At 39.9% G+C, this 27,108-nt stretch overlaps 3 protein-coding genes and 1 non-coding gene across 4 annotated transcripts in view; 3 read left to right on the plus strand and 1 right to left on the minus strand.

Moving 5' to 3' along the window:
* Positions 1-9,282, plus strand: part of LOC104944876 (homer protein homolog 3-like) — an 18,468-nt gene extending 9,186 nt beyond the window's left edge. The window contains exons 8-11 of the mRNA XM_010770463.1: positions 1,402-1,558; positions 6,355-6,462; positions 6,578-6,658; positions 7,417-9,282. Of these exons, the coding sequence (XP_010768765.1) occupies positions 1,402-1,558; positions 6,355-6,462; positions 6,578-6,658; positions 7,417-7,602 (532 nt within the window). The 3' untranslated portion in view covers positions 7,603-9,282. The remainder of the gene's footprint in view (positions 1-1,401; positions 1,559-6,354; positions 6,463-6,577; positions 6,659-7,416) is intronic.
* A 1,249-nt stretch (positions 9,283-10,531) lies between these two features.
* On the plus strand, positions 10,532-15,627 carry ctxn1 (cortexin 1). Its single transcript, XM_010770422.1, has 2 exons — positions 10,532-10,619; positions 13,448-15,627. Exon 2 carries the CDS (start codon positions 14,105-14,107, stop codon positions 14,378-14,380), a length of 276 nt encoding a protein of 91 aa, XP_010768724.1. The 5' UTR covers positions 10,532-10,619; positions 13,448-14,104; the 3' UTR covers positions 14,381-15,627.
* Positions 15,628-19,249: 3,622 nt separating this feature from the next.
* Positions 19,250-26,193, plus strand: cers4b (ceramide synthase 4b). The gene is made up of 11 exons (XM_010770421.1): positions 19,250-19,370; positions 20,007-20,177; positions 21,662-21,779; positions 22,213-22,331; positions 22,573-22,630; positions 22,730-22,780; positions 23,361-23,453; positions 23,989-24,117; positions 24,776-24,885; positions 24,974-25,127; positions 25,392-26,193. Exons 2-11 carry the CDS (start codon positions 20,011-20,013, stop codon positions 25,608-25,610), a joined length of 1,218 nt encoding a protein of 405 aa, XP_010768723.1. The 5' UTR covers positions 19,250-19,370; positions 20,007-20,010; the 3' UTR covers positions 25,611-26,193.
* trnam-cau (transfer RNA methionine (anticodon CAU)) lies at positions 25,752-25,823 on the minus strand. The gene has a single exon. It is a non-coding gene; the product is annotated as a tRNA-Met (tRNA).
* Positions 26,194-27,108: the final 915 nt, after the last annotated feature.

The raw sequence follows: 27,108 nt of genomic DNA on the forward strand, positions 1-27,108 counted from the left end.
GTGTCCCTTCCTGCCTGAAACACCTTGATTTGAGTCCTTTGTTTACATCCCTAACATAATGACATCACTATGTAACACTCACGCTTCTATTGGCTAGCGCTCCAACGCGTTGTAGGTGATATGCTAAGGGGCGGGACATCTCTAAACAGAGCCGGCCAGCTAACCAATCAGAGCAGACTGGACTCTGGTTTCAGACGGTGGGTGAAAAGAGGTACTGCAAAGGCAGTATGAGAAAATAGAGAACATTTAAGCATTCAAAGATGTTACTGTGGTGTCACAAAATACAAATATGAAACCTGAACTTTAATCAATACAATTAATTGCATTTGAGCATGTTATGCATCAACATGTTTTTTTATTTCAAGGGTTGATTACAGTTTGACGTCATTAGATTTGTGAAGCTTGTGAGGGAGTGAAGGGGCTCCTGTGGACTCATGTGACACGGAGTCAGGCTCGTTAACATCCCTTCATAAGTCGGTCTGAGCCACCCACTGTGCTTTTATTTCCTACAGTCCAGTTACTACGATAGAAAACTGCTCCTCAGTGGTTGCCATGGTAAACTGTTGCCTTGGGACTAACTCAATCTTCTAGATGTCAAGGGAACGAACAAAGGCGAAGGATAAAGGAAGCAACGAGAACATGAACTTTTCTGCAGATTGTAAGGAAAAGGATTGATAACTTTTAACATTCTCATATGTTAATAATTTATAGAATCAGATGGTACATCATAGTATAGGTGTCCACATAAAATAGGAATAGTTTTACAATAGATGTGCCACATATCAGAACTCAATACATCATTAAATGCTGTGTCAAGTAAGATTTAGATTTTTAGCCACACAGATTTGATCTGAAACCATTTAACACAATCGTACTGGAAAGAAATGTGAATAACTACACAAAAGAAGACTGTATGATGCCATTTTCCTTTCACAACAATTTGCAATGACAACTGTTCTTCTTCTTTGTTCGCTGATGCTCACAGATTAAATTAAATTTGTCACAACTCTTATTTACGTGAAAAAAAGTACATTAGTGTCACATTCTGTCTTATGATGAAGATTACTTATATGTATGTAGAGGAGTATTGTAGGGACAGTGTGCTCTCTTTGTTTGCACTTTTTGCAATTGTTGCTTTGTTAAGAGCTGTGAAAAGATCAGTCCGCAATATGAATGCTGCTGCAGGCTGCATTCCTTGGTATAGGCTTCTTAACTCTTCTGTTAACCAGGCCAACATTTTGTCATCCTATCACTTCACAGCAACCTCAAATATTCAGTTTGTTTCAATATTGCGGTGTTCTACATCGAGACAGTTTTAAGACATATTATTACAAGGCTTATTTACACAGTATTACATGAACCATGGTTCACTTGTTCACAGTTGTGTGTGTTTTTTTTTAGGTCGATCTGTGAGATGAACCTGGATACCGAGCTCTTCACTCTGCAGGACAGCAACACCAAGCTGGTGGCAGCACTGCATGAGGCTAATGCTAACGTGGAGCAGTGGAAGAAACAGCTGGCAGCCTATCAGGAGGAGACAGACAGACTCAGAGAGCAGGTGACCCTCCAATCGAAACACAGCCACTTGCTCTCCTTAAGTGCACTTACACTGAACATTGAATTAGCAACTATTAGTATATTCAATGAAAGGCATAAATTAGCCCATAGATCATTTTTGTGTTTATATCTTCATGTCAGCCATCTCAATCGACTAGCAAACATTATGTGTTTTAATCTTGTGATAGATGGAGATTAAACTTGATTTATGTCATGAACTATAGAGACCTCTCTACCAGAGGTGAGTGCTGAAACAGATCTGTTCAAAGAGAAAACCCCACTGCAGTTACAGGGCTAGACATTATAAATGGCCCACTGGCCCGGAAGCACTATTTATGGCGCTTTTCCACTGCAGGACCTAGCACGGCTTAGCACAGCTTAGTTTGGCCTTGGTAGGCCAGGCTCGCTTTAAAGGAGACCTATCATGCTATATTTAAATGATATAGTGTATGACCATACCTATATAAGGTATATTTATACATTTTATTTTTCAAAATACCAAACAAATTATTTTTTAGCCATGCCTCGTTTCGCTCATTTTCGCTCTATTCCAAGCCTGTCTTTGAAAATTCTGGGCAGCAGCTGACCACGCCCCCCTGCAGAAGAGGGGGGCATGAGCCGGCGAGAGTCACGTTACCATGCTTGCTGTGATTACGAGTGTGGAATAAACATGTCATCTCAGAGCAATGCATGTGTTCAAGCATATTATCAATTTGATCCAGAAACTGACCCTGAAGCAGCAGAGGTTTTGGTGGAGGTGCAAACATCTCGGTTGCAGCAGGACGTTTCTGAATGGTTAGTTGACAAGCCGTTGTCCCTATTTATTTTACTCTGTTTGTTACGATGCTTGCTACTTATTCCGTTCATATTTTGGCTAATTAGCAAGAATGCAATGTGTACAGTTTGTAACTTAGAGTTTGACCGATCAATAAGTCTCTGAAAGGCGGGGGAAAGTTGTGTGGATAGAGGCAGAGCGCAGCGGCAGGCAGGCAGAGAGGAGCAGGCTGCGATACCCCCCCCACAGAGCGCACCCAGAGGACAGGCTGCGTCACCTCACTTTGTAACCCAGGAAAGGAGCAGGAATCCTGGGTACGTGAGTGTTAAAAGTGCATTTATAACTTGTATTTAATATCGATCAGCGCGCTGACATGTGCACGGATAGTTCCTGCCGGTAATTTCGTTAACATTGAGTAGATCCAAAGGGCTGGAAATCCCCTTCCTACACAGTATATGTCAATGAACGTTTCGGCAATTGCCCACGTGGCCGTCGGCTCCATTCCCCTGATAGTGGTACTGAAGTTGTCAATAACGGATTGTTCACCTCTTTGTGACGTTTTATGAAAAATGTTGAAATCTTTGGATCCGTTTTTTTTTCAGCATTCCGTGTCAGCCCCTTTTTTAGAGATTTGGCTATAGGAGGAATAGGACAGAGGGTTTGTTTGGTTTCTGAACCCATAGTGAATGTTCCATCCTGGAACACCATGGAACATAGTATCATCGTATAAAAGACGTACACATATTAAAGAGTGTCATTTTCCACTTGATTATGTTCTCTTTAAGTCTTGCGAATTTCCATTTACCAGTTTAGTATCCCTGTGGCGTAGTTTACTATAGTAATCGCAGTGTATTGTTTCGGGTGCGTGAATCGTGTCTAACAAAAGTTATAATAAGTTACAAACACAACTGCTGTGTTCCTATATAGGCGAATTACAATCTGCTGGTTGATTTATGTTGGTTGGGTGTTCCGTTGGAGTGTGACGTTGAGCATTATACACCTGTTAGTCTTAGCTCGGATCGATTTCTCGATCTCCATTCTAGTAACACTACGCTATTATTAATAAGTCTTTTTCTGCTCTCGTTCCGTTACTTTGTCTGCAGACTTGTCCATATACATTTATATTCATGGTTTTTACTAACCGAGCTGTTTCAGTTTATGTTTGTTACTTTGTCGGCAATATATGTTGAAACGGTGTATTACAGATTAAATCAACGGGGTACAAAGATGGTTCATTTTGTTGTAGCTTTTGAGGGGCTTAAAAGACTGGATACAAGCGCTATAATAAGTAACAGTCCATTTACCATTTACCATTTAGTTTGTAGCCTGCCAGCGATTCTCTCGTGGACCATTCAGCAGTCAAGAGTGCTTTACGTCACTAGTTTTAGCATATTCAGAGCCGGTGTTGGCCCCGGTAAGAAAGCCTCGAAAAAAGGTGAAAAAGTAAGCCCTGAGCCGGAACTACCCCTAGTGGAAGAAAGCAAAAAAAAGTGGGCAGAGGCTTAAACGTGCTACGTGCATGCAGTGGAAAAAGCGCCATTAGACACCCCGGGCCAGCATAACGTACTTTCCACTTGCCCACTGCGGGCCCAATCACAAATATTGGTTAAAATAATAATTAATTAAAAAAAAACTAGAAACGTAAGCATTATAATCACCATGTCGCTCCTGTAGATTGGTATTTTGACAAGCAATTTTTGTTAAATTGTTCTCGTTTATTAACGCTATAACATCAGCGTTTTCGTGAGGTGGTTATCATGGTTGGATGAAAAGCAAAAGCAGCTGTTTGCGGCGGAGTAGCGCGTCCTTCACTACCAGACTTTCGCGCACCTTACCATTCGCCAAAATGTTTTTAAAACCACCGGAACCGGCCAAGCGGCCTGGCAAAAAATTATCTTCATAAAAGAAAGTCACAGAGGAGTTAAAGGAGAGTGATAGGAGTATGAGAAGGAGAGGTAAGTGAAGAGTAGAATATATCAAGGTGTATTCGCTCTTAGGGAAATGTTCCCAGCAGTTTAGAATAATGAAGGTTCTAATTTATTACATAGCCATTACATTTCTAACTCCTGATAATGACAGGAAGGCAGAAAGTGTATCATAAAAATAATAATACTCATAGCAGAAATGTCACCCTCCTTTTTTAATTTTAACAATGACCACAATATAATAATTTTAATAAACCAAATATGAACAATTGAGGAAAATGAGGAAGAACTGATGATTCAAATGTTGTAGTACAAGTAGTAATGTATAGTATGTGCATAAATTACTATTCCAACAAATGTGTTCATTTTCTTCATTATTATTAGAGTCGATATTTTGGACGAATGCTCAGTGGTTACAATGGTGGGGCCAGTGATAATGAAATTGTACTGGCCAGTGGAATTTTACCCTTAATGTCTACCCCTGAGTTAAATCAGGTCAAAAACCCTTCCTGCATTATTGAGCCAAAGTCTTAAAAGTAGATCTGCAACTATCATGTATTTTCTATAAAATGGCACTAAATAGTTATGAAAATGTGTATTCTGTGGTAACCTGCAGAGAATCTGATGGCTGAGGTCACATGTAAAAATCAATGCTGGAGCTGTGAGGCTGTAGCAGGAGTAAAGTAAAGCCTCGCTCAAACAAGAGGAGGTGATGCTGAAAGGACTCAGTCACTCTGTAAAGACCGAGTCGGCCCAGAGAGGTCATGCTGCTTTTGATTGGCCGGTCCTGTTCACCAAAACATACCCATCTGTTATGGGAAAAGAAAGTATTCCAAAAGTATTCTAAAAGTAATCTGAATACGTTACTTTAACACGTAACTGTCACTGTATTCTGATTACTTTCAGAGCATGTATTCAGTATTCAGTAACTGATTACATTTAAAAAGTAACCCTCCCAACCCTGCCTAGAAGTGATCCTTCGTTAGCATGAAGCAACTTCCTTTCATTGGTTTGGTAAGCACTTGTTCAGCAAAATAAAAAAAGGACAAGTTGCTCAGGCGGCTGGTAACACACTTTATCAGTCTATGAAATAACTTGCACTGCAGGCGTTTCCCTCCTTTATTCAAGGCGTTTCCTACCGGTTGAATCAGTTCACCACATGGTCACGTTGCATTTCACCACCAGGGAGTTTGGTGTACATTCCCAGAGCCTCAGGAGGCTTTAACACTTGGTTTACTGCTCAGGTTCCAGTCAATGCAAATGCCTGCTCCCTCCTCACTCATCAATAAAAGGTATTTTCACATTTGCTGGTAGCTGATTCCTCTGGGAATGTGACTTCGCCCTCAGGCTGACAACTACAAACCTCTCTTATTCAAAGCTTTAATACCGTGATCCCTTTCCATTATAGCTCAACTCCACAGTATCGATCACTTCCTCTTTAATTCTCCCCCACTCATCGGTATTGGTATTTGACCAAGAAATAGTTTTTTCTTTTTGATCTACATCATCAAATTAATTCAAACGAGTGAGAACCCTGTTTTCTTTGGACCGAGCTTGTTCTCTATCTAAGGAAGGGGACCAGGTGGCTGAAAATGGTTCACGTCTCTGGGGTGGTGAGAGAGAGAGAGAGAGGGAGGGAGAGGGGTTTGTAGGCCAGCAATATCCTACTTCAATGCCCCAGTTAGGAAGAAATGAGAAATCACCAGAGGGAGCTGGCATCTAGTCTGTCTTTCTTTTTTCTTCTTTCTACCGCTCCTTCTTGTCCCGACCATACATGGTTACAAATAATCCAGCCTGTCTCTGTCTGACGCAGAGGCAGTTTAAAAGGTTGTCCTTTTTAGTTTTTTTTCAACAACTCAAATAAACACAAAGAAATCTGACATCAATTCAAAACCAGTAAAAGAAAACTCGTTTTTGAGGACAAAAAAAACAACCTCAACTTTAACAGTAGGTAAACTATTTCATAAATTGGAGCACATGCTTGGTCAAATCATAACCCTAATCCTCGTTTTAATATAATTTAGACTTCATATTTAAGATATTTGTGTAAATCCTTGTTCCATAAGCTGAACATGATTGAATTTGTTTTTTGGTAAGTTGGCTGAGATAGAGGCCCATGGGGGCCACGGCCCCAGCGACCTGCTGAAGGACGAGCTGACCCAGTCCCTGGAGGAGCTGGAGGCCCTGCTGAAGGCCAAGGATGAGGTCTGTGGTTACTAATTCATTATTATCATCAGCGGGGGTCCGAGGCTGGGAAATGTACTAACAGGTGTCGATGGAAGAATAATCGACTCAAACTACCTTTTGAAATCTTTTACAGGAAATCCACATTTTGCAAAACAAGAAAGTGGAGTACCACGACATGGAGCACGACAGGGACGAGGCCATTCACAGATTACGGGTAGGAAGGACATTATTACTGCAGTGGTATGATTCTTCATATTACATACACATTGTCAAGTAATAGTGAGGTAATCAGCAGTTAAGGGGGCAAAAGGGTGGATGAAACCATAGTTGATAACTTATATTAAGACATGTTTTATCACTTGTGTGTGGTCATTTGAATACATTTAAAAAACATTAACCTGAACATTGGATAAAGACGGGTCAAAGGTCTTGTTTCATTTTGATGACGTTTTTTATTTTATTTTATGAGGGATAATCTCTTTGTATAACTCCATGAATCAGAAAATGCTGTAACAGCTGTTCAAAAAACTACTTTTTTCATGTTTTTAGGAATAAAATGTTATGTATCAGGCTATGAATAATATATAAATAAAACCCTCAATTTAAAATCTAAGAATAAACTTAGGACTAAAACTGGAAAGTTTGGTCTATGAATGTTCTGAAGTGAAGTGAAGATTTCTGGCTCTGAGTATGAGAAAAGAAAACAGATTTTTTTTGGAAATGGCCTTTAAATATATGTTTTTTGCAAAAATCCATACATTTTGCAATACACTACAGGTGAGTAGTGTAGACAATTGTATCAATGCAACCATGAAGCATTATATAATCCTTGTTTTGGGTAAATTGAGGTGGAATCTAAAACGCAAATAGACAAAAGTTAAATAAAAAAAAGTATTATTCATTTTCAGATGTCTTCTTTCGACCCTTGTTTTGTGTGGCTTTCAACTGACAACAGCTTCCTCTCCTCTGTAGGAGACGGAGATGCGTAATGCAGAGATGGAGCGCCGCATCCAGAACACAGAGCAGACGCTGAGTAACTCTCTGGAGGAGCGGGATCGCATGGAGTCTGAAATCCAGAGGGCCATCGAAATTCTGGACATCAAGATCTTTGACCTCAATGACCTTCGCCAGAGCCTGGTCAAACTCATCGACAAATAAGAGGGGAGAAAACCCAACCCAAGAAAAAGGAACAGATGACAGGGGTAAATGTGTCGTGACCAATGCAGCAGGGAGGAAACTAAACAAGATGGAGCCGTCCCTCTTCAACAGGAGCAGCTCCTCGGCTGCAGGGTGGCAGCGTACACACGGTTTGCTTGTCCAATGTAATGTAACGCTTCATGTTGCTTTCAAGAGTCACATTCAATGCAATAAAACCACTTTAAGGTAAGTGCTTAACGCCGCTAGACATTTATTACAAAAAATGGGTGCTTGTAATTTTTCACAAGTATGACTTTCGTACAAGTGGCGATGCAGTGTTATTATAAATAAGAGGCCTTGGTTATTTTTTCCACTGACAGGGTATATTTAAACGTCTTTACAACAAATGAATTCCACTAAGTGAATAAAAGGGAACAAGACTACATTACTATTAAAAGGTTTGCCTGCATATATTATAATAATAATAAATACATGTGTGTATGGTCTCGTTTAAAATAGCAGCTTTAATGTTGTTTTAAGTGAAAGCTGAGTGGTTCTATATAAGAGCTTTCCCTGCAACAATAAGCAATGACATCTTTTTTAAGGTCAGAAATAAAAGTATGCTCATAGTGTTTAATATTCTGGTAAGGCATGGAAGCACAACTTCGGATCTGGATATGGACACCAAAGATCAAATGTGTAGAGCATCGATAAGGTCTTTCAACAGTCGTCCGTTATCACATCATCATTTAAACTCGTAAGAAACCTTTAACTTTAAGTACGATACGTATTTACACTTACGATAAATAAGATTTTTCCACATGATTTAAATCAATTATGATATTAGGTAAACACACAAAATAAGTAATTGCTTTGTAATAATAAGTTTAACTAGTCCTGTTTAAATAATCGTCCTGTGCAACAAACTACTGACTTAGTAACTTATTAACGATAGACACACTGAGACATTTTCTGCCTTCTCTCATTTCTCAGCACATTACTTAGCTGTGGACAACATGTCACACACTTTGAGTGTGGCTGTACTGTGTTAAAAGTGTATTTATTAAAAAACACAATGTCTACTTCACGGAGTGTTTTATCACAAAGACTGTATTGTTTAACATTGTCCAGAATGCTATGTTTGTATTATTGTTTTCGAGCCTTATTGTTCGCATTACAATCGATATCGATATTAATGCCAGCTGTGTCTCAAACTTTTGAGCTGATGAGGATGGTTTGGAAATAAAAACAAAGAATGCAGTCATCCGGTCATATTATTGTGCTGTGTGTTATGTTAAAGGCCATTTAGTTAAATGATGATAATTAACCTTAGCTGATTCATTTGGATGAATTTTGCATTTGATTTGACACAATCACAAAAAACTGAAAAATCTTCTGTGACTAAGTAAAAAACCAATCCATTAATCAATATCGCTTGTCAACATATTTTATTGACAATATCCAGTCCCACCTTTTATTTCAGCTTCTTTTTGGGTCTGACTTCATACAGTAAGTGTCCTGAGGGTTTACGGCACATGGACGTAAACGAGCGGAGCACCTGAGAATGAGAGGAAAAAACTGTAAGATCAAAAAAAACATCACCATCCTGTCACTCTCAGGACAGGATGAATCCTGGGGAAAAGTGTTGTAAGGGGTTTCCCGACATGTCGTTGCAGTACATTAAAGGGTGTTTCATGTTGTCGTTGCTGTGGACCTTCTTAATCTACCTTTTTTGGGGGCCCCCTTCTGGTCCAAGCACTTGTCTGCCTTGCCTGTCGGCAAACGGCGCCCCTGTATACACACACACACACACACACACACACACACACACACACACACACACACACACACACACACACACACACACACACACACACACTACTAANTCCCTGCTGCCGTCCGGATCGACAGCCAATGCGCGCAGCCAGCGAGAGTTCACAACGAAAAATGGCGTCAAATATTGTTGATGTTTACGCATCAGAAAAAGCTAATAGCGCGGGTATTTGGCACAATTTGACAGAACAATTATTTGGTGTGGACGATGCGAGCAGTGACGATGAATCTGAACGATCTCTGCCGCCTTTTACACCAGAAATAAGAGGCCTAGAACCGTATAGGTTCGAGCCAGCAAAACGCGAATGTGCACCACCGACCTTCTCTTTCGGGAACAAATGAACGGTAAAACCATCCCGATTGGTGTTGCTACACCCGCCAACGACACACCTCTTCACCATGATCCGGAAAAACTTCGGGAAATCCGGGAAAAAACAAGACAAACTCGGAGATAAACACTGATACACAAAGTTGACATGCGGCTATACCAGCAATGCTACACTGTGTGATGCTGGGACGGGCTGAACTCACCAGGATTAGCGGAACCACACGTGACGTCACGACACAGCACCAAGCAGCGGCAAGTTTGAATCCAGACTTTTCTGGATACCTCTGAATTTGACCCATTTTCCCGATATTAACAAGTGATTTACAGCAAATAGGAAACGATATTCGATCTATATCACGTGTTACTGGAGTAAGACCCAACAAGTTAATGCATTTTGAAACAGTTCTATGATCTTTCAGCTACAGTAAATTACGCAAGATAAGGACTTTAAAGCCTCCAAAGACTTACCTCTTCATCCAAACACCCACATAGCAAACAAGTTAGAGTTGGACTTCAGAAGACTTGATTAAAGTCCTGGGAATATTAGATCTTTTTCTCCAGGCCTCGAGCACTAGCTCCCTGTTGATGGCTCTAGTTGTCCTGATGTGCTTCTACATCTTATTTTCTTCCAGCTTCAGCTCCCAGGATGAAGGAAAGACATCAGGACAACTAGAGCCATCAACAGGGAGCTAGTGCTCGAGGCCTGGNGGGGCGGGTCTCACATTGAGCGCACTTAAAGCTCCTGACAAAGCAGAGTTCAGATCTGAACCTCCCGCGTGCAGGCTGAGAGCTCAGTGCTGAACATCTGCTGCTGGATCGACATCTTCATCATCTTCATCACTCCGTGTTTCTCATTACACGTCCTCACCATGCGGTGGTAAGTAAATTCTCTAATCTGATCGTCCTCCAGTTTGTCATTGTGTGAACTTCTGTTAGGCAGTGTGGAGATGTTATTGTAATGCGAGGATTACTTTATGAATCACGTGTTTACAAGTTTGCAGGCTATAACTTTGTGCTGTTGTGTAACTTTGTGTCACATTTAATTGGAATATTGTTATCATCGGTGGTTTTCCCTGCTGTGAAAAATCATTGGACTTTTTTAAGTAATATTTTTTCTTTTTTACAAAGGGACAAGTGTCCTGCTTGAATGTCAAACAATTGAAACATCGCGATAAAACATGGAATGTTAATTTCAAACTACTCTCCAAACCATTGAGCTTTCTTGCATTGATAAAGGACCAACATGTTAAATTAGGTGAAAAAGCAAGTCTTCACAATATAAAGGAACATTATTCCCTGCATGGTGTTTATCTTATTAAATCCAGGCTGAAGACTTTTCTTTTTGCCGCTGCTTTTAATTGAACAATTCATATCTTAAACTGCACTGTAACTTTTATTCATGTATCTTTTCTTTTAATGTTTATTTTATTATATTTGCTTTTTAATGACTGTTTTTAAATGCCATTTCTTAATGTCTTTCATTTTGTAAAGCACTTTGAATTGCCTTGTGTTGCAAGGTGCTATATAAATAAACTTGCCTTGCCTTATGTCCTACAAAAATGCAATTTAGTAGCTTTACGTTTCAGTTATTATTTAAAAATAGATAAACAAAATAATCTACTTCTTACTTTGTTTGAACAGCAGTTAGACAGTAGTTTAAAATTTCTAAAATTAAATCTATGAACTGATTTATGTTGTGAAAATTGATTTTGAATAGAAGCTGTTTGATAAACATCAAACTACACAAAGTCTTTTTTCTGTGATATAGCCTGAGATAGCCAGCGGGGATTAAAAAAAGGTAATAACAGTTTGTTTCATGAGGCCATACATAACATTTCTTATATCATATGATAAAAACAACAGAACAGTGAGCTCCTGGCTTCACAGGTATGGGGCTCTGTTCAGCCTGGCAGTCCTTCAGTCAGGGTTGGCAGCATCATCTTACCCTTTTTATTTGAAGAAGTCCTTGACATTTTCAAAGCTGCTGTCATAATCCACAGGTATAAATGGGAGTTACCGGTATTAGAGCCCGCGGGACGACCATATGTCGCTGCATGGGCTCTGTCCACAGAATTCATCGGCATGGCTGTGTTCTTCTATCCACCTTCTACTCGATTTTATTGACGTTTTTACATGTAAACTAACATTTTTCTTTCAATCAGGGGTCCAAAATAGCTAAAAGACGTTTTTTGTCCTGTACGTGTATCAAATGTGGTTCTTCACCACAGTGTGATTTATCTGCTGCTTAGGAACCACAGCATGTCTCTGAATGAGGATCGATGAGGCATGAAATTGATGTTGTCCATTCTTTTATGTTCTTTAAAGCTGTATTTGTTTTTCTCCTCCATGTGACGGGGTTTCCATCCTCTGAGCCGGTGTTTGTATAACACGATGACCTTGGTTAACCTGCAGAGACCTTTTAAAACCCCATCTTTAAATGGACCCAGATATCTGCTGAACTTGCTTGTGAATAAGAACAACTTTGCAATTTTGTGGTAGAAAAAAAAACGGTTTTGTTTTGACTTCCTGACTTGTGAAAAAGCTGGGTCATGGGATAAAAAGTGTTGGATGGTGCTGAATTAATGTAACCCTCCCTACTATATATTCTGCCAATGTGGCATAAAGTAAACTGTCAAGTAGAGTTGCAGTGAGTAGCAAAAATGTGTCTCCTGTTGTGTTACTCTATGTATAAGTATATATTTTAATATTTTTGTTTTTAAAGGATCTAAGAGGAAAAGTAACTCAATAATCCAGTCTTGTCTTATTTTCTTTCATGTTTTCTGGCAGATGATAAAAAGCAGTCACATTATAATTCTATCGGGAAAGCAAGTTCTGCAGTTATAGAAGTAGTTCAACAACATCTCATTACTGCACTATGTTCCCAGGTTTCATTAGCAGTGTTTTTCTGAGTGCTTTCCCCATACTGACTCTGACTAATGTGTTGTCCCGTGTAAACTTCATGCCTACTTCATGACTCTCTATTAACTACTGAGTCTTGTTCATTTAGCTTCCTTTTGAACACGCAGTTGTCTGAACTGTCCGTCCCTCAAGCCATTTGATAATTGATACTGAGGCAGGCAGTTTCTTTCATTACGTCTTTAAGGCCCCTATTAAAGCTTTGCTTGGCCCTTATGTTCCATCATCTGGAGAGCAGGGGGAGCCATCAACGTGTCTTTGCGAGGATCAGCGGGGCGGTGAGCGGGGAGAAGAAGCCTCCTGGAATAGAATCTGCTGACTGGGGAGTGCACCTACTGCAGGAAACGTCTCTCCACTGCACGGCCCATTAAAGAGCCCAGGGAGTGTTGCTGTGCAGGAGTGCAGAAACTCTCTGAGGGTTTCCTCCACATTATTTCATCAGTGTCGGATTTATTTATGTTGCACTAAGCAGTACCTGAGTTCAGGGGAAGTGTGCTGCTGCAGCCTTGTCTCAGTCATTTTTTAAACGAGAAAGATGATAAGGTCAGACAGGAAGTGAAATAACTGCTTAAAAGTGAGACTGTTGCTGCTAGGTCTGGGTGAAGTGAACACCCCTTATTCTGGGCGCTGAAAAGAAACTAACAATCTATAATCCTTGACATGCTTCAAGGCCCCTGTCAAGATCTGAACCCCCTGAATCAATCAGTCTTTTCCCTCCGTTAAGCACTTCTCGACGCTGAAAACTCCCTCACTCACGTTGCGTCTTATCTCTGTTTTCTTTCTCTTCAGGTATCTCGGTGAGTGAATCCCCAAATGAAGACGTCCCTGGAGACGCAAGACATTAAGATAGAAGCTCTTTCGGTAAATAAACAGCGTGCTGCAACACAGCCAAACCGTTTGAAGTGATTAAACAAGAAAACGCTCTGAAGCGCCAAACAGCGGATCATTCACAGCCTGCGAGCACTTTGATTGATCTATGGAACATCTGCAGCTGCTCCATTTGTAATCACAATATATGCACCTCTAAGGCTGCTATTGGAAGACATTACAAATATGGTCAAATAAACTGAGGACCTCGCAGGTGATTTGAGTTGAACAGTAACCTCAGCTTTCGTATTTTCTGCTTCTCTTGGGAGGAACAGACAGGACCAGTAAATCTAATTAGACTTCGGTGGGCATGCCTCAGCTTGCTGCTCGGCTCATCAGGGGGCTTATTCGTTTGCACTACTGATTTGCAGAGTGTTATCTCGACTGGAACAGTTTCTCCGCCCTCTGGTTTGTGGGAAACTCTGCGGTTAACCTCTGTCAGATTTCACAATGTGATCGCCCTCTGGGTTTAGAAACCACGAAGATGACCCTGCAAAGCCATGCTGCTCCTCATAGCTTCTGACCGCAAAATAACACAGTGAACGATTTGAACCTTCGAAGCATTACCTTACTTTCAAGATGAGCGACTCAAACTACTGGGTGGTGGACTATGAGACCACGTCTCCTGCTCCGCCCGGGTTCCCCAGGGGCCCCACGGTGCCACAGCCCATGCCGGGGCACCCCGAGCAGGGGTCGGCCCTGTGCTTTGTCGGCCTCCTGGTGCTGCTGCTGCTCTTTCTCGTTGTTCGTTGCATCCGTATCCTATTGGACCCCTACAGCAGCATGCCCTCCTCCTCGTGGACGGACCACAAGGAGGGACTGGACAGAGGACAGTTTGATTACGCGCTGGTGTGAAGATGATCGGAAGATGGAGGAGAGGGATGAATTTGGAGATATGTAAAAGGTACTTTAAAGTGATTTTCGATGGATGATAATCGTTTTGCGCCCTGCTAAAAACCACCGCTTCTGAAAATGAATAAACTCCGGTTTGTTTGTTGTGTGATTGAGGAACTATAATTGAAGCTGAAACGATGAGCATAACAAACCCTTGAAGCCACAGTATCTCTGGAAGTATTATGTTCAGAGAGAAGAAGAGCAGACACACCAAAGGTCTCATTCATTTTCATTCATTCATTTTGTGTATTGTGTTACACTGAAGCTTTTACAGTCCCACACCCTGCAGGAAGAGAGCGATCAGTATCGCCGTATTATATTACAATAAAAGAGATACAATGAGTTTAGTGCAGACAATTAATTTGTTTTGACATAAGTAATGCCCACTGTTACAGACAATTTAGAGCAATATATGCAGGCCATTTTACATGTGGATTAACAAATGTAAACATGACAGTTTTGAACCTTTTTTGGAGGTGCAGCTGAATCAACAATTAAGAAGATGTCACCTCTTTTATGTATTTCTAAATGTGAACCATGCTAGAAATGGTGAGGCATTTGAACCACCTCTAACATGATTCTCAGGTGAAATTATTTATAATTATCAAATGCTTCTATAATCTGAAGGAAAAGCTTAAATCACTTCTTGAAATGTAGCTTTGGGTATTTGTGTCTCTCTATGTTATTTAAAATGCACTGTGTCCTGAATTCCAATCATATCCTATTATGAAAGCTGATGGCAATAATACATAACAGTTAATACAAAATATTTTATTTGGGGTTTTACTCCTTCCTGTTCCCATCCCTTTAAGAAGCTTATGAGGCACATTGCGGAGGGTCACAGCGCTGACTCACTATGTGTCATATAAAGTTATGACTATGAAATGCATGTACACCAATTTCCAACCCCTAATCCTTTTTTTGCCTTTAGTCCCATCCACCAGCCAAATCTGTTGCACAGTGCCTGTAGGAATATGAGAAAGCTAATAACTATATCTTACTATTGTTACTGCTCCTCTTGCCACTTGTTTCGTTATATTGTTTATTCCCTTGTTAGACTGTAAAGTCTTCTCTTTATAAATAAAGTTTAGTATTGATATTTTACGGATTTGTCAAAAAAAATAGGTGTTTTATTATTTAAGACCAAATGACTGTTAATCAATACCAAACGTTTGTATGTGGTCCCTCTTCCTGGATGTAGACGCTGGTAAAGAGGACAGGTTTTCCTTGTGTTTCTTTATAGTGGAATTTAGTTTTTTAAGGAAATAAAAAGCTTTTGTCTCGTCTTGCATCTTAGTAGGTTTCATCACTTTAAAGCCATACCGCACACACACACACACACACACACACACACACACACACACACACCCACCCACACACACACGGAGGATGCCCCCTCACAAACCCCAACCCTCATCACAGCACTGTTTGGATAAGAGTAACATAAGAGCAAATCAGTGGTAACATGGATCAAAACAGTGTCACAATAAATAAAATAGCAAAAGGATAAAGGTCAGAATCTTAGATAGTGCTTCTCCTTCCTAATCATTGGTGTAAAAAGTCAGATGTTTCACTTGTCACACAGTTTTAAATTGCATTCCCTGAATGCATCTTCAATTGGGTTCCAGCAGGAGTCCCCCATATTTCCTTGTTTGGCTTTATCCTTTGTGGTGTATATGCCTGGTCTATGCTTCACTTTGTGGGAACTCACTTAGTTGAGGAGGTCTGACCTCTTCTGAATATTTTGAGAACTACAAGTGTGAGTCTCAAAATTACTTCTCAATGAGGAACATTTCTTTTGAATTATTTTGAATCTATATTTTCGGGTGTGTGGGTTTTAGAAAAGTTAAGTACACCTGGTAATAGAGGTGTAAGCACATACATTGTATTAAAAAAGATTAGTGTCAAAATAAGTGCACATTGCATAAACAACTTTCAAAACTGAGTATGCTGACTGATGAATGATGAACTATATATGAAGATAACAGTCCCACAGAGCATTCCTGCAAGATCTGATCTGATATTGTTGAATTGTTTTACTTATAACATCTGAGGGTATTGTCATTAAATGTGGTAAATACATTAATGCAATTGTTATGAATTCACCACTAGCTCAATCATCAGCTCATTATGTGCATTTGTACAGCTTTATTCTGTGTGACTGGTGAAGCCACACACACAGAATAGTATTCGACATACTTATCTCATCTTATTCTCCTTCTTCCGTCACAAATGTTGTTACGCTACTCGTCCGGGAGCGTTGACACGAAACACACAAAAAACGATTTCTCAGAATTTTCTAGTTACTAAATACTTGCAAAGTTATAACTTTCCCATGGGCATCAGGGTTTCTCTGTGTTTAGTGTAAATACGCAAAGCGTAAATAACGTTGTTATGTTTAACGCTGAGCAAGGTAAAGTGTACCTAAATATCAGCGTGTTAGCATGTTCACTGTTTACATAATAGCAATTAGACAGGGCCAATTATCTGAAGTCCTTAAGCATGCTCAAACAATGCATATCAAAGCTTGAAGATGCTGATAAAGCAGCCAGACTAGCTGGACCCTTTCTCAGTTTACAGTTCATCAGGCTTCAACAGATGGTTGGAAGCGTACTGAGTGTACCCCCATCTCATTAGTGCCGCAATTAACGGGAGAGATTTTGCTTCAGTGGAGCCTTACAATTGACATCATTGATAAAACAACAAAGGCACTCAGTTCCTATCACCCGCTGTCATATACACAAACCTGACCATGTGCAGCACACCAATATGCAAAACTAAATCACAGAAAATAAACGGAATTTTTGTAAAATGACAAGATATACAACATCTTTTGTGCTTAATAAATGTTGAGTCAAATGTCACTTATTGTGATGTTGGGTGTTGCAGATTCAGTTGATTGGATTACCTCTCGCTCTCTTATATTTTGACATGCAAACATTAGACACCTGTGTCGAAGTTAATGGAAACATAGAGAGGTGCAAAACAATATGGAAATACCTTCCTGAATCGGCAAAGGTCATTTTAAGGGTTGGGATCCCCCACCTAACGCCCCCCTCCCCACCCCCCACACATTAAGCACAACCCACATCCATACATAAAAATCATGTTATTATGGTGGAATACGTACACAAACTCTCTAACTCTGTGTGCTGCAGTCTCTCCCAGTAAGTCCACCTTTTTACAAACCTGACGTAAACATGACTGAATAACAAACACAATGCTTTAATCAAAACACAGCTGTTGTTCTGACTGACAGAAAACGATAGCTACAGTACATAACTGGTGATGTTATCAGCAGACACCCTGCTAATCTCCCTCCGTGTCAACACTATCTGCTGAGTGTTAGTATAAATGGAGGAGGAGGACTTGTGTGTGTGTGTGTGTGTGTGTGTGTGTGTGTGTGTGTGTGTGTGTGTGTGTGTGTGTGTGTGTGTGTGTGTGTGTGACAATCATGTGAATGTATGTGTGTGCTAAGGGAGTGTGTCTCATTATAGTTTTTTATTAAAGTAATCAAATAAAAAGCCCAACATGAAATATGTAATAAGAGCAGAGTTTGTGTCCCCGTCCCCCGAGGCTATGCACACAATTGTATGTTTACCTTCAAACGGTGAAGTCCTGGTAGAGTCCTGGTTTGCTGCTATTAGTGTCATCAGCTGCTTTCTTTCTCCCAGGACAGGTCTATCGTGAGCATGACGTATAAGGGAGTATAAGGAAACGGAATGAGATATACTTGGTATTTACTGTGTCAAGCATTTTGTATTACTTTAGAGTACAACTTTGTGTGGAATATACGGAAATGTAACCGGATATTATAACCAAGTTGTACAACATTTATGGCCCGTGGACCATTTTGAAAATGTGGACCACAATGAAAATAAATAGTTTTCCAATGGGAATTTTCTTTAGTACTTTAAATGTAAATAAGGTGCATTAGAAAATCATTAAAATGGATAGAGGTACAAAAGGAAGGATCCCCAAGAGAGAGGTCTAGGATAAGCCTTGCCTATGGCCATTTTGCAAAAGTGTCTCTTGGGCAAAACAAGCTGAGAGCCTGCAGTTAGCTGCCAGTATGGCCATAAGTAGCAATTACAGGTATATTCTAAACGTTTAAATGAAGCATAACAATAGCACCAGTTGAGGAGGAATGGTCAGATTTCGCCAACCCATATCTTGAGACAGCTAACATAAGCTAACATTACCAGACCAAGTGAAGCAGAGTGAGTTTTATTATATTATGCTTTCACCTTTTACATTTCTATCGGGAAGATTATATTTGATTCTCCTCTCAAAATGTACAGTAGGCTGTCACTGCTGATGTGAATGTCTAACTTCTAGCAACTAGCAAGTCTTACTCAGTTGTTTTAAGTTTACAGCAACACCAGTTTTAGCCTAAACCATTAACGTTGTTGTTAGCCTTTATAAAAAGTCGCGTGCTAATGCCCAGTATTTTCTTTGTTGCTGACTTTTTTGACCCGCGGCTGTGAGCAGGAGCCGCCTCTTGTGTCTCGCGTGCCACTCAACCATAAATCTACATCAATATACAGAGAATACCGGAAGCCTTCAGAATAAAGGTTCACCTGACATACTTTTACGTTACCGTAGATTGGCATATTCAAGTAATTTGAATATTTGGTGTACTTATTTGGGAGAACATGTTTTGGTAAACACAAACAGACGTGTCTTTGCAACTACGTTTTCATTTTGTTGGCTTGAAAAACCGCAAGTATCTACGAGGTGCTCTTATTTTGAAACTAGTAGCAACTCCTCTTTGTTGTCCCTAACTTGTCCTGTGAGGAGTGAACGGCTTCTACTGTATCTGCTGTGGTCGTTAGGGATACAGCGATCTGGACGCGCTTCCCTAGACTGATACATCTGAAACAGATTCACAATTTTACAGTGGATTTAATAGTTTTTACCACTTTGTCATTTCCAGAGAGCTGCCCCCTAGGTAAGTTCAAATAAAACTTGGTGTGTTTTATGCTGGACATCAATACAACCCACTTAGTTTTAGCTGGTTTTCTGTCTTGAGACTCTTGATGGTTTAACAAAGACATATGACATAGCCTATACATACTTTTCGGGCTTGTTCAATTTGCTTGTGGCACTGTTATAGTTTTGTTCTGTTATTTATAGTGTGATGTATATATATATATATATGCACGCACGCACGCACGCACGCACACACACACACACACTGTATAAAGCTCTGTGTGTGTTTGGTTATTTTGTGAAATGATTGACACTTGACTGTGTAATACTCCTACAGGATGTTGAACTTAATATATTGTTGATAGCTTATTTTTTCAGGTAGAAACAAGTATCAGAATATATGCAAACATGGTTTTCCTCGGTTTATATCTCTTTTTCTCATGTGCCAAAATGGCTACACAAAAACACACACACACACGCACGCACGCACGCACCACCACCACACACACACACACACACACACACACACACACACACACACACACACAAACAAACAGCAAGAGATTCAGACCTGCCTGAAACAATGTGATTGGGCTCAGGCTTAACTATGTATACACCTCTGTTTTAAACATGTTCTCTGTCTGTCCCTCTGCAGCAGAATGGACCTGCTGCCTGACATATGGAGGCAGGAATACTGGCTTCCTCCAGGTGTGACATGGAGAGACGTGGAACAGCTGGCAGAATCTGACCGGCCCCGACCCCACGACCTCCTCGTGGCTCTGCCCCTCGCGCTTGGCTTCGTTGCCCTACGCTACGTGTTTGAGAGGTAACACACACCTGATCTCTTTGTTTTGTCATAATCTTGCTGATGTGTTTGTTTGGGACTTTGGAGGCTCTACAGGAAGAAAATCAAACACTTATCCTGCCCGACCTGAAATAACTACTATAGCCTTTGTCTAAGAAATACAATCCTCTTTTTACAGTTCAACAAACTTGGTTCTTAAATTCATTCAGCAGGTCCTGTGAGTGAGTGAGCAGGTGTTTTGGCAAAGCAGGCATTGTTATCATCTGGAAAAAAGGCCTTTGGGGAATTGAAGGAGAGACAGAGAGAGATGAAGAGAAAGATACATCGAAATGTTCTGTCCTAAATAGAGGATTATCAATGTTAACTATTTAACATTAAAGATGTATACCAAATGCAATGTGAACTTTCCTCGTCGTTTTTGTATTTGTTTCCAAAATCTAATGAAACACATGAAAGGGAATCCATAGGTAGCTACAAACCATAGGTGCTTGTGATGCAGTGGGCTTGTTAGTAGTGGCTAACAAGCCCAATAGGCATTTTTTAAACAGCCTCTCTCTCTCACACACACACACACACACACACACACACACACACACACACACACACACACACACACACACACACACACACACACACACACACACACACACACACCCACATAGTCTTCAGGGGTTTTGATTGGTTGATTACATCCTCAGAGTATTAACTGTTGTAACATTCAGCGAAGAGAGTACTTGTTAAACCCAATTAAAAATCAAATTTCTATTTGTTTACACTGCTATTTTATTTCGCTATATTCTGTTATCTCATATAAACTCTATGATGTTTTTTATTATATATAATGTTCATGTCATTTTTGATTCGTTCACATTATGATATCTATATTGATTTAGCATTCATACTAATCTTCTAACTATAGACAGCCCCTGTCATATATTGGTACCACTTTACAATAAGACTACCCTTATAAAGGGTTTACGAATAGTTTGTAATTCATTTATTAATTAGGTTGTAAACACTTTATAAATCATTAATAAGCTTTTATAAGACATGAGATAAACAGGGCAACTGTGACCGGTTGCTTGCCAAATAGTGAGCCAACATTTATCTGTACTGCTAAGCCTTATATTGGCTACCTAGCTTACTTCGTCTTCTTCATCAGCCAGCATCCTTGGTATCTCTTGTTCACTGAGTTGATTCTCGCTAAGTAGCCAATATAATGCTTAGTCATCTTGCCAAATAGTGAGCCTGTGTTGATGTATGAAAACTATGTTAGAACTGGTTTATAAATGGTTCTTAATGATTAATAAAGTGTTTACAACCTAATTCATAACCTAATTATAAACCCTTTATGAATCCTTTATAAGTATAAGTCTTATTGTAAAGTGGTACCAATTCCTCATTGTGTACAATAGGTAAACAACTGCAGGCTTTGTCGGGACTGTCTGTCAGTGACTATTACCGGTGGATCATTATTAATTAAAGCTGTCTTTGGCTTTATCAAGGTTTTTTGCCCCACCCATGGGCAGATGTTTGGGGGTAAAAAAAAGGCTTCAAGTGACTGCTGCCCCTTCCCCAAAGCTCGAGGTGTTTTACTCCCAGAGGAGCAGACAGCCGACACAGGTTAGTTTGAGAAGGCTCAAACATTGGTGAGTTTTAATTTGGAATAGGATCAATACTAAAAGGTTTTACATTTCTCAAATGAACATTTTAAGCTTGTGCTTCCTCTTGTTTGTCATTGGCTTACTATTCTGTGAGATAAGCAAAGAGGAAGAACGTTGAGATGGTAACAAATACTGGTAAACCTATCCCAGGAGGAAACAGATTTTCACAAGTGATTAACATTTATTATTATTATAAATATTTGATACTCTCAGTTTTGTGCATGTTTTCTGAAAATGATATCTCTACCTCAAACTTTTTCTCCCTTTTCGTGTCATTTCCTCATTTACTTCCTACATTTCTGGTTACATTATATGGAGGACCTTGAAAGAATGCTTTCTAATCTTCATCCCTCGCCTTTTCATTCATTTCAACCGTCCATTTATTGTTTCAGAGTGATATTGTCAGTTTGATGTCGCTGTGTGGAAAGACCCAGAGGGAGATTGAGAGGTGGTTCAGACTCCGCAGGAACCAAGACAGACCCTGTCAAACCAAGAAGTTTGGAGAAGCTGCGTAAGTGCTCTCTCTCTACAACCCTTTCACAACCCAGTTCACAGGTGACTTCCCTCAAGAACACTTCTATCAAAACTCTCTGCAAAATCCAGAGACAGCCTGGGAAAACCCCTTAAAAACGTGACTAACTTAGCCCGGGTTAAAACTGCAAAACAAGTCCTTCGATGTTGAGTTGTTTACATTTAAAAAGTACCTTTGTCTCAATGTTCAACCTTTTTTATCTTAACTTTTTGTTTTGCAGTTGGAGGTTTTTTTTCTACCTCACAGCCTTTATGTCTGGACTGGCCTGCTTGGTTGTTGTGAGTATGAGTTTGAAAATAAACTTACAGCAACAGCAAATATTTGAGTTTTACTATTTTACAGCAATACTGTACAGTATGTTCCTCTTTTTTATACAGAGACCGTGGTTCTGGGACCTCAGGGAATGTTGGAGGAGATATCCATTTCAGGTAAAAACACAAATCTCACTGCTTTGATGTTTAGTGTCATATTTCAGTATTACATTTCTGTCATATATTGCACGATTTACCATAAAACAGGAAGATAATGTTAATCTAATGGGCATTGCCCCATTGGCCGAGATGTCACATGCATGTTAGGGTTCAGACCTGAGGACCTTTACAGGTCAACATTGAGTTAAGTCGTAGCGACAACAACCTCAGGCAACGTGAAGGCGACCTTACATAACAAACGATATCTGATTTAAATGAAAATGGCATTGTTTGCTCCACCCTTGATATAGAGCAACATAATGTTTGTTAAGCCTTTGTTATCTAGCGCAGCATAGTGGACAATGGAAGTCCTACCACATCATACTCAATAGAAGAAGTAATGTTAACACATTCGCCCAGTCTGCAACGCCTCCCATAATGCACTACGACGACCCATTCATCGTTATTTGCAGCTTCAATTTGAGTTACAGCTGCTACCCAGTGTCAGCTGCTATTGCTAAATTCATGCGCCAGCAGAAATGTCTGGATGTCTTTTAACCACCTTGCATTGACGATTAAAAAATGTGTCTGTCCACAGCCCATGGAGAGAGCTCACTACTGGTACTACATGTTGGAGTTGGGGTTCTATGGCTCGTTGCTCCTAAGGATCTCTGTGGACATCAAGAGGAAGGTGAGGATCTGAATCATTTGCTTCAAAGCACATTTGCTCTTTAGAAGAGGACATAAGTCAAATCAAAATGTTTTGTGAGCTTCAGCCTAATAATACTTCATATTTTATAGCTTACACCTGTGCTTTAAATGAACGACTCTGCTTGGCAGAAAATAGACATCCTGGAGAGGCTGCCAGCTGAGTTACAACTAATGTTTGCAAAGATAGTTATTTTCAAATAACTTAAGATCCAGACGTTCAGGAGGGTTGAACCACTAGCCAAATAAACCCTCCCATCCAAGACAATGATGATTTAAACTGGTAAAAACGCTGAATAGAGCAGCGGCATGGTGTTTCCATGATGCTGTTTTGCTGCTGTGAGCGTTTCAGCTTGTTTATCTAAGAACTAAAGATCCAGGAAGCTGAGACTAAAACCCTTACAAAGCCTGTTAAAAACAACCAAGTATTTTGTAAAATGTGGCTTAGAACTGAATAAAATGATGATGATATGATGTTGTTGTTTTTTGTTTTAATCTACATATTGTTGGTTTGCTAGGATTTTAAAGAACAGGTCATCCACCATTTGGCCACCATGTTCCTGCTCAGCTTCTCCTACTGTGCCAACTACATTCGCATCGGCACCTTGGTCATGCTGCTTCATGACTCCTCTGACATCCTGCTCGAGGTATTCTCACACACTTTCCCATTGTCATGCTGCTTTCATATTATATGTCGGCGGGACCAAAAAGAACAACTTGTACATAAACAGTCCCATGTCATGTAATCGGGATGTGGGGCCATAGCCAAAGGCACAAGGGACCTTACAAATATACAAATATAAGTATACAAATATAAGTAATGTCTCCAGGGCATGTCACTGTGGATTCACCTCCATGCTGGCCCTTTGTCTGTTTGTGCAGCCCAACAAACTTGATGTCTTTATTTTGTCTAGTTTGAGCATGCAGATCCTGTGACTGAGACATGATAGCTAAGAGCACTGTAGCAGCCCGAGGAAACCTTTGTTGACCCGTATATGATGATGATTCAGAAATTATTTTAGAGGACCAAATTGTGCTAAATTTTTGCACTAAATTAGATTATCAGGACACAAATCATAAAACAGCAATAAAACGTTAAATACAAAGTCTATAAAGGCTGCATGTCTGCTTTACAGACGCATCATAGACTGAGGGGACATTAAGCTCACATGGTCATTTTTATCGTCCTGTTTTTTCTTGTTTCCCTATTTTCCTAGTTCCCAGCCTGCCTCATTAACACGACTACGCTTCACATGTAGCTTCCATTCTGGTTTGTTTTTGTTTGATCAATGCAATTATTTGCAGTCTGCCAAGATGTTCAACTACGGCACTGGCTGGAGGAAGACTTGTGACACGCTGTTCGTTGTGTTTGCTGTGGCCTTCCTTGTGACCAGACTAGTGATTTTCCCCAGCAAGTAAGGTTTACTCTTTAGAAGTTTTTCCATTGTTTCAATGTTTTCATATTTTGTAGGGATATAACATGTATTATTGAATTACTTACAGAATCATACATACCACCCTGGTGCTGTCAATGGAGGTATTTGAACCTTTTTTCGGCTATTACTTCTTCAACGTCCTGCTGATGGTGCTGCAGGTTCTTCACATATTCTGGGCGGGCTTAATCTTACGCATGGTTTATAAGTTCCTGAAAGGCAAGGTAAGAATCAGTGGTTAAATCAAGAATAAGGCATCCCTGACTGATATTTGATATCCTCGCAAAGGCGCTTTTCATATTATTTTCATATTTACTTTTCAACTTATGTGCAATGCCTTGTTTTTTATGCTGCTGCAACGCAAAGATTGCCCAATTTGGGATCAATAAAGTACATCTTATCTTATCTAGAAATACATGTGAAGTAAATTCCCAACTATCCTTCGCTTCGTCACATATTTAAAACCCTGTATCTGATTCTGTCTCCAGTTAGAAAAAGATGAACGAAGTGATGAAGAGAGCGAGATTGAAGAGGAAGAGGGCGATAAAGGAGGAGAAGAAAATATGGATCAAGGAGAAGATTATTGTTGGGAGAAAAGTAAAAACACCCTAAACTCCCAGCTGTCTATGCTGACCAACAATTGTGTCCTTAATAACTTGACCAATCACAGGGCGTCTGTAGCCGACAGGATGCGTAAAGCTCAGTAAAGTATTGATGACTAATGCTTTTATGAAGTCCCATGTTTATGTTCAGTATGTATAATACTTTGCCGTCTTTACGTCAGCCTATTGATCCTTTTAGGTAACTGGCCAGTGGCGGGGAATCACGATTGTTTATTGTAAAACTGTTAGCAGAGGATGGTTTCGATCCATCGACCTCTGGGTTATGGGCCCAGCACGCTTCCGCTGCGCCACTCTGCTACACAGCCTGGTGTGGACTCAGACCAACAATGGCTGGCTTAGGAGGACAATGCCTTATTCATTAGGCCACTGGGGCGGGTGCTATAGTGCACAATGTTTAAACACCCAGATACTCATTTATAAATCACTTTTCAATGCACAGGGATGGTAGTAGGTGTGTGAAGTCAGATCAGGGAGTCGTGAAAGTGTTCAGTCCCTGTCTGGTTCCTTCTTTGTAGCCTACACTGTTGTTTACACTTTTGTAATACAGTAAGTTCAAAAAATACTTGTTTATTAACAAAAATGAAATTGTGACTCCAATAGCCGATGTAAGACCCAGCATATAGGCACAAGTGGATGTTTAATTATGTAAAATATGACTTTTGTGACACAACATACAAGTAGAAAATGAAATTCATACTTTTACTCTTGCCAGTATGTGTATTTGTATGCCTACCTTGATAAAGTATCTTATGTGATTAAGTCAAATTACATTGTTTTATTTACCAATCTTTTGAATCATACTTGAATAGTCCATTATTACAAAGGTTCTTTAAGTCTTTACAGCAAAAAATATGATCTGTTATAACAAGAGATAATCCTTTATAAATGCAACTTTTGTAATTAAAAAAAGAATTTCTTTAGTAAATCATGATCACCTGTTAATAGTTTTTTGACTCAGATTGCTTACCTGCATTTTGGATCTGCTCATGTTATCTTTTTTCTTCACATTTTTGCATGAATGCACCGCATTTTCCTTCGGGAATAAAAAGGTACTTTTATCTTCTCCATGACAGACACATCTTCTCCTGTACCACGGGGCCATCTGGTGGCTCGCACCGGGACGACACAGCTGGTAGATGATATCATGAAATGTAATGTGATAACAAATAGACGTGTAATATAATAGTATCAAGTGAAAATGTGTGTAATTGTAGTCACATATTCGTACTGTCGAGGACACGTACTATTTGCTTGACCAAATATAGATCAAAACTGTGATAGTGGATTTCTAAAGGGTGGGGCCACACCTTTCCAAATAAAATACGTCATACATTTTCTGTAAGGCTCCAACCATTTGGATAACTTGTCCTTGGTCATGAGGAATGGAGGGATTTTGGGACTTAATTTGCTGACTTTCGGTGAGTTTTCTATTAGTTTTATTTCCAATTATATGTGTTGCAGAACTAATTTAGATGCACTGTTTGCTTGCGCTAGCAGTTTGCCCAGTTTAACTAAGCTACTGTTACTTTATCTGCAAACCCCTGTCCTTGTGCCAATGCTAATGTAACCGTTAACTCAAGCT

This window comes from Notothenia coriiceps, unplaced genomic scaffold, assembly GCF_000735185.1.
Source record: "Notothenia coriiceps isolate Sejong01 unplaced genomic scaffold, NC01 NC01_scaffold00008957, whole genome shotgun sequence".
In the NCBI taxonomy this organism is placed as follows: domain Eukaryota; kingdom Metazoa; phylum Chordata; class Actinopteri; order Perciformes; family Nototheniidae; genus Notothenia; species Notothenia coriiceps.